Source organism: Martes martes, assembly GCF_963455335.1.
Source record: "Martes martes genome assembly, chromosome: 8".
Taxonomy (NCBI): domain Eukaryota; kingdom Metazoa; phylum Chordata; class Mammalia; order Carnivora; family Mustelidae; genus Martes; species Martes martes.
Window position 1 is genome coordinate 92,017,067 of NC_137895.1, and position 8,012 is coordinate 92,025,078.

At 46.7% G+C, this 8,012-nt stretch overlaps 1 protein-coding gene across 1 annotated transcript; it reads right to left on the reverse strand.

Moving 5' to 3' along the window:
* Positions 1-178: 178 nt before the first annotated feature.
* APOF (apolipoprotein F) lies at positions 179-4,111 on the reverse strand. Its single transcript, XM_080811220.1, has 2 exons — positions 3,976-4,111; positions 179-1,166 (listed from the first exon to the last, which is right to left on the reverse strand). The coding sequence occupies exon 2, from the start codon at positions 1,147-1,149 to the stop codon at positions 310-312; it is 840 nt and encodes a 279-aa protein (XP_080667346.1). The 5' UTR covers positions 1,150-1,166; positions 3,976-4,111; the 3' UTR covers positions 179-309.
* Positions 4,112-8,012: the final 3,901 nt, after the last annotated feature.

Below are 8,012 nucleotides of genomic sequence, written 5' to 3' on the forward strand. Positions count from 1 at the left end.
ATTGAGCTTGGAGAAAAGTTGTTACTGGTCAGTGATTACTGAGCTTCTTACAAGGGGAGCCTGGATTCAAATCTAAATCCTCGGACTCCAAACCCCAGACTTTAACATTCCTGCATTTTACAGCATTGCCTTCCTCCTTGATAACAAGCCAGAGATTAGGATTTTAAACATACACACATTACAGCTTGTCAAAATATTAGATTTATTCATTCTGTGATCACCAGCTTTTATATCCCAAGACTGCCATTCCCAGGATCTAAGTCATAGCCATTAAATAAGTCCTGTACTAGTCAGGCAGCTGAACTGAGATCAAAGGGCCCCGGTGGTTGTTTCTTCCAGGTCATTCACACCTGAGGCCCCCCCCAAGACCTCCCTGCTGATTGTTGGTAGAGCCGTGTTTGCCTCTTTGACTTCGTAATACTGGATCAACTGTTCAATCCCAGCCTTCACTGCAGGTTTAAGTGCAGCGCTGATTAGTAGTCCGGTGGGTCCCCCAGACAATCCAGCCATGGTCATCAGAAGGTCATAACCCATATCTATGACCCCATCTTGGCCTCGTTCCTTGGCCTTGTCTGGACAGTTCTGAGCAGCATAATACAAAGCTGTGCCGAGATTGTAGAAGGTTCCCACTTGTGGCAACAATCGGACTATATTGTACACACCTTGCTCCTGCTCCTGCTCACAGTTATTGATAGGAGGGGAGCGTCGGGCCCTTGGTGGGCCTGGTCGCTCCCTGGCCAAAAGCTGTAGAGCGGAGAATAGGGCATCCCCTGAAACCGCCCTCACGGTGCTTCTGCTTTTCTGGAGTTCTTGAAGATGGTGGATGAGTTTCTGTGTTGCTTTTACACCCCCCTGGCGGTACAGCTGAAGTTGCAGGGTCCAGACATCAGCCTGGCAACCAGCTTTCTCCAGGGCGATCACCAGTGGCAGGGCGACCAGGAACTTGGGTAGAGGAGGCATGTGAGTAAAGCCAGGCAGGGACTTTGGGAGGAGAGTCTGGCAGGACAAGGGGTCTGAGGAAGGTGGCCAGGATCTCAAGGATGAGGGAATATTTGTCCGGTTTCCATATGAAATGACATCCACAGGGTACAGTAGGAGGTAGCAAAGAAGCAACTCAATTTGTATTGTGATGAATCTGAGGCCACACATGTCTGAAACAGAGTATGCTGGAGAGGGGAGAAACCAGAAACACACAAACCGTTTCCCTAAGGGCTGTGGTCTGAAAGGAGCCCATGACTCAGGGCACACCTCATTCATCTTCTACAAAGTTCTGTTATTTTTAGGCAAAGGCCCAAGAATCAAGAAACGCAGCCCAATTGTTCCCACTTGGCCTTCCCCATTTTCAAGTCACCAGAGATTTCCTCTGCTTTATTTCCACCCATTTATATGGGGTGCCAAATTACCACAAAGTTCAGGCAAGAACTGAGACTGTCTTGATAGGTTTGGTTACTCCTCGATCCAGTTATGCCCACTTCTCTGCCCCATGAATAAAGGGGATATTTGCTTTCCCCCATAATCAGTAAGAGATGCAATCTCTGCAAATATTTGTCCATTTGTATTGGCTGCTCAAACCTTGTCCCCTTGTCCCGCATTGACCTCAACACCTAAGACCCTGTTCTTTGGCATTTCCTACACATCCCTGTCACTTTTCCACTCTAGCTCACAATATGAGCTGGGAGACCCAGAGTCAGGAGAGATTAGATATCTATGATTCACTCTTACTGTATCTCTTTTCAGTTTAAGAATTAGTGAGCTACAGCATCTAGTTGGGGATTTAGTACAGGGTGGATGAATGAGAAAAAGGTTAAATTACCTCTCACGCATAGTATATATTACATGCACAGTATATGATGACTGAAAGGAAAGAAAAGAGCAAAATGGAATAAGAACTAGGGGCTGGGAACTACTAAATGGAGAGGGTCAAGACTAATCCCAGTCACACGTATGATTTAGCTCTGGCATGAAATAAAGTACATCTGTTGAGTGGTTGTCTACCTTTCTTTTTTCTTTTTTCAAAATATTTTTGGGGGGCACCTGAATGGTTCAGTTGTTAAGTGTCTGCCTTCACCTCAGGTCATGATCTCAGGGTCCTGGGATGGAGCACCATGTCAGGGCTTCCTGCTCGGTGGGAAGCCTGCTTCTCCCTCTCTCTCTGCCTACTGCTCCCTCTGCTTGGGCTCTCTCTCTATGTCAAATAAATAAATTAAATATTTAAAATATTATTTAAAAATAAATAAAAATAAATAAATAAAAATATTTTGGGGGCACCTGGGTGGCTCAATTGGTTGGGCGACTGCCTTTGGCTCAGGTCATGATCCTGGAGTCCTGCATCAGGCTCCCTGCTCAGGGGGTAGTCTGATCCTCTCCCCTCTCACGCTCTCTCTCAAGTAAATAAATAAAGTCTTTTAAAAAATATTTTTAAATTTATTTGTCAGAGAGAGAGAGAGAAAGCACAAGCAGGGGGAGCAGCAGGCTCTCTGCTGAGCAGGGAGTCAGATGTGGGGCTGGATCCCAGGACTCTGGGATCATGACCTGAGCCAAAGGCAGACACTTAACTGACTGAGCCATTCAGGAGCCCCTGGTCTTCTACATTTCTAACTACCTCATCTATCCCATCCTTGAGTAGTCCCAAGAAAAGAGACTTATTGCCGGGGTGGCACCGAGTATCTGAAGTAAACGTAGACAAATTCCTGAATGAATTTCTCCATAAAGACCTCCCAAATAAAAAAAAATTAAAAAAAAAAAGCCCTCCCAAATAACTGTGGAACATTTGATAAATTACATTGTCATCATCTGTAGACACCGAGAGGTTCTTAACTTGGAGAACCTTAACTTGGAGGTTTCTTCAGCTTTTTGCCTAATTCTTCCTCACACTCCCATCATCACTGCTTCCAGCAGCTCTAGGGGGTACTGACAGCAATATTTTTGAACTGTGTCACCAGTAACATGGCAGATAGTTGGTAGACCTACCATGCCGGGGGGTGTATTTGCCACCAGCAAGACATTCCTCAGGCAAAATAGCTGAGTGTTACGTTCTCCAAGCTTCCCTGCAGGGCCCACCCCCCCACACCCGCCGATTCCTCAGTGACCTGAGTACTGTCAATGTTTTCCTTCTCATTGTGCTCTTGAGTTTCAGTGATGGCCTTTCCTCCCATCCTAAGAAGTTTAAGCTGCAGAATGTGGGCCTCAGTTGGGCAGCCAGCCCCCTCCAGGGCCACCCCCAGAGCTAAGTTGGATAGGCACTCGGGCAGAGGGGCTAAGGAGGAGCCGGTGTGCAAGAGATCCATGTAGGTCTTGGGATCTGGGAGAGGGATCTGGCTGGAGAGTGTGTTCAGAGGATGGCCAATTTTTGTCAAAAATGGCTGGAAGCAAGGCGCCTGGGTGGCTCAGTGGGTTAAACCCTCTGCCTTCGGCTCAGGTCATGATCCCGGGGTTCTGGGATCGAGCCCCACATTGGGCTCTCTGCTCGGCTAGGAGCCTGCTTCCTCCTCTCTCTCTGCCTGCTTCTCTGCCTACTTGTGATCTCTGTCTGTCAAATAAATAAATAAAATCTTAAAAAAAAAATGGCTGGAAGGTCAGGGCTCCTTTCTGGGCATTTCTTGAAAAGACAGCCAACGGGGACAGCAAAACACAGCAAAGGGGCACCTGGCTGGCCCAGTCGGTAGAGCATGAGACTGTTGATCTCAGGGTTGTAAGTTTGAACCCTATGTTGGGTGTAGAGATTACTTTAAAATAAAATCTTAAAAAAAAAAAAAAAAAACACAGCAAAGGAGCAGCACAGCCTGGATCATGGTGGGTCAGGAGGAACAGCCCACAGGAAACAGGAGAGTAGTGGTCGAGGTGAGAAGTGGGGAAAGGCTTGGGACAAAGAAACACCAAGACTAGTCAGAGCTAAGAAATGGCTTTACCCTTGGGAACTTCAGTTACCCTGGACATAGCTTCACCCCCACCCTTGCAAGCTGTGGCAGTCCTCACCTGCTCCAGAAGGAAACAAGCCAGAAGAACAAGACGATCTGAACACGTCCTTTCCTCGGTGCTTCTCTAATCTGAATGCTAACCTTCTCTACACCGCAGTCAAAAAAAGTTGGCCCTTCTGAAAACAGTGAAGGACATATGCTTACAAATATTTATCCACCTCTTCCTGGCTCAGGCTTTCCCCCCTCACCTTTGCCCCATGCTGACAAAGGGCCATCGTTCTTTGTGGCTACTGCTTTTCCTGCCTCATATCCCTGTCACCCTAAGGATTTCTCTAGACCTAAACCTAGCTCAGGAAAAATAGTTCAGTCTCTTCTGGAGAAGCAGGGAGGCAAAAGGCAGGGATGCCAATGATTTTTGGGCAGGAGACCCCAAAATGGATTTCAATGGACTTACCAGGTAAAAAAATAATGAGAAAATAGAACCTACTGGCAAGTCAGATCAAATCAGAGCAACTTTTGTTTTTATCTCATTATCCCAGCACAATACCCTTATTAAACACATGCATTACCCTGATAGTACCTCTTTCTGAGCTTGTATTAGTGTAGGAATTGATCTTCATTTCTCATTTCTAAAGGTCTAGATAAGAAAACTATAGTCTGGAAAATAGGGAACAATGGCATAAGGTACCTCCTAAAAACTGGTACAAAAATCCCATTATTTTGCCATACAGGTTCCTTGCTGGTAATATCATCTAACTCGGGCAGACAGCCAAATGCATTAGGCTAAGGAACAAATCCCAGGTCCCTTCTCCTGTCTTACTCACTCCTCTCAGTCCCAGAAGGGGTCCTAAGTAGCAAAAAGAAATGGGGGGGGGAAGTTTTCTAGAACAAGAGGAATAAGTCTTCAGGAAGCTACTGGGACACAATCCTACAACTGGGAGAAGGACGAACTGGATCTAGAGGCATCCAACCCAGCTGCTTGAAATTCCTGGAGTCCAAATCCATGGAGTGTCTCAAGGCTCTGCCGCTTCTCAACAGTTCAGGGAAGTTTGGGGGTCCTGTCAGATTCTCCCATTTCTTTTCTTTTTAAAAAGATTTTATTTATTTGACAGACAGAGATCACAAGTAGGCAGAGAGGCAGGCAGAGAGAGAGAGGGGGGGAAGCAGGCTCCCTGATGAGCAGAGAGCCCAGTGCAGGGCTTGATCCCAGGACCCTGAGATCATGACCTGAGCTGAAGGCAGAGGCTTAACTCACTGAGCCACCCAGGTGCCTGATTCTCCCATTTCTGACCGGAGTTCGCCATCCCTAACAGGGCCCATCTTCACATCCAGTTTGTCAGCATTACCGTCCCCCTCAACATGAAAGTGGCTTCTCGTTGAAATTCTCCCAATTTCCAACTCTAGTGTCTTGGGAGTGACTGTAGAGAAAAGAATGTGTAAATATGGCAGGGGGAGGAAAAGTGGTGATGAGTTCGTCTCCAGGACCAAGGAGCAAAATGACAGAAGGATGAGGCCAAAAGCAGATCCCCCCAATCCTGCTCCCTAACTTTGGTCCTGTCCTTGTCTTCCACCTGTTCCTCATTAATTCCCATCAGTTGTCAGCTGGATTTTTTTGATTGTTGTTTCAATTAGTAGAGTATTTTTTTTTAAGATTTTATTTATTTATTTGACAGAATGAGAGAGAGAGAGAGATCACAAGTAGGCAGAGAGGCAGGCGGGGGAGCGGGGAGCAGGTTCCTCACTGAGCAGAGAGCCCGACGCGGGGCTCAATCCGAGGACCCTGAGATCATGACCTGAGCCGAAGGCAGAGGCTCAACCCACTGAGCCACCCAGGCGCCCCAAGTGGAGTATTTTTGAAAGTATTTATCTATTTATTATTATTATTTTTAAAAGATTTTATTTATTTATTTTACAGACAGAGATCACAAGTAGGCAGAGAGGCAGGCAGAGAGAGAGGGGGAAGCAGGCTCCCCACTGAGCAAGGAGCCCGAAGTGGGACTTGATCCCAGGGTCCTGGAATCACGACCTGAGCCAAAAGCAGACACTTAACTGACTGAGTCAGGCGTCCCAGTAGATTTTATGTATTCATTTGAGAGAGAGAGGATGACCAGGGGAGAGAGGCAGAGGCAGAGGGGATAGCAGAGTCCATGCTGAGGAGGGAGCACAATGTGGGGCTCGATCCCAGGACCCTGGGACTGTGACCTGAGCAGAAGGCAGATGCTTAACAACTGAGCCATCCAGGTGCCCCAGGTTATTTATTTGAGAGAGATATAGCGGGAAAGAGCACAAGCAGTGAGGAGAGAGAAAAGCAGACACCCCACTGAGCAGGGAGCCCCATGTGGGGTTTGATCCCAGGATCCTGAGATCACGACTTGAGCTGAAGGCAGAAGCTTAAATTACTGAGTCACCCAGGCGCCCCACAGCACATCTATTTATAACATAGTGTACTGAATATTTTAAGCTCACTGTTGAGACTTACTGCTCAGGAAAAAAATATTCCTTTCAAAATATTTCTGCTCATTGACAAAGCACCTGGTCACCCAAGAGCTCTGATGGAGATGCCCAATGAGGTTAATGTTTTCACACCTGCTAACACAATGTACACTCTGCAGCCCTTGGATCAAGGAGTCATTTGGGCTTTCAAGTCTTATTATTTGAGAAATACAGTTTATAAGGCTCCCATAGATAGTGATTCCTCTGGTGGATCTGCACCAAGTAAATTGAAAATCTTTTGGAATGCAATCACTATGCGAGATGCCATCAAGAACATTCATGGGACGCCTGGGTGGCTCAGTCGGCTAAGCAACTGCTCTCACCTCAGGTCACAATCCCGGGGTCCTGGGATCAAGCCCTGCATCGGGCTCCCTGCTCAGTGGGGAGTCAGTTTCTCCCTCTACTGCTCCCCCTGCTTGTGCTCTCTCACTCTGTCAAATAAATGAATAAAATCTTTAAATAAAATAAAAATATATTTTTTAAAAAAGAACATTCGTGAGTCAGGGCACCTGAGTACCTCAGTCGGTTGAGCATCTGACTCGATTTTGACTCAGGTCATGATCTCAGGGTCGTGACACTCCAGCCCCACGTGGAGCCCTGTGTCCACATGGAATCTGCTTCTTTCCCTCTCCCTCTGCTATTCCCCCAGCTTGTACTCTCTCTCCCTCAAATAAGTATAAATCTTAAAAAAAAAAAATCATGATTCATGGGAAGAAGCCAAAATATCAACATGAACAGGAGTTTGGAAGAAGTTGGTTCCAACTCTCAAGGACGACTTTGAGGGGCTTCAGACTGTAGTGGAGGAAGTTACTGCAGATGTGATGGAAATAGCAAGAGAACTAGAATTAGAAGTGGAGCCTGAAGATGGGATTTAGTGGCTGCAACGCCATAAAACTTTCTCAGATGAGCAGGTGCTTCTTACAGATAAGCAAAGAAAGTGGTTTCTTGAAATGGAATCTCCTTCTGGTGAAGATGCTGTGAAGATTGTTGAAATGACAGCAAAGAATTTAGAAGGTTACACAAACTTAGTTGATAAAGCAGTGGCAGGGTTTGAGAGGATGGACTCCAGTGGTGGAAGAAGTTCTACTGTGGGTAAAATGCTACTGAGCAGCATCACATGCTACAGAGAAATCATTCACGAAAGGAAAGAGTCAATCAGTGCACTAAACTTCACTGTTGTCTTATTTTAAGAAATTGCCACAATGGCGGCGCTGGGGTGGCTCAGTTGGTTGGGCGTCTGACTCTTGGTTTTGGCTCAGGTCAGGATCCTGGGGTCTTGGGTTGGAGCCCAGAGTCAGGCTCCTTGCTCAGTGGGGAGTGTGCTTCTCCCCCTGCCACTCCCCCACTTATGCTCTCTCTAATAAATAAAATCTTTAAAAACAATATTTATGGGGGCTTGGGGGGTAGGAAAAGAATAAATGAAACAAGATGGGCTCAGGAGGGAGACAAACCATAAGACTCTTAATGTCACAAAACAAACTGAGGGGGGCTGGGGGTAGGGGGGTAGGGAGAGGGAGTGGGGTTATGGACATTGGGGAGGGTATGTGCTATGGTGAGTGCTGTGAAGTGTGTAAACCTGGCGATTCACAGACATGTACCCCT

Bases quoted from the DNA above. Each gene is read 5' to 3' on its own strand.
- APOF (XM_080811220.1), bottom strand. From the start codon at position 1,149: ATGTGTGGCCTCAGATTCATCACAATACAAATTGAGTTGCTTCTTTGC.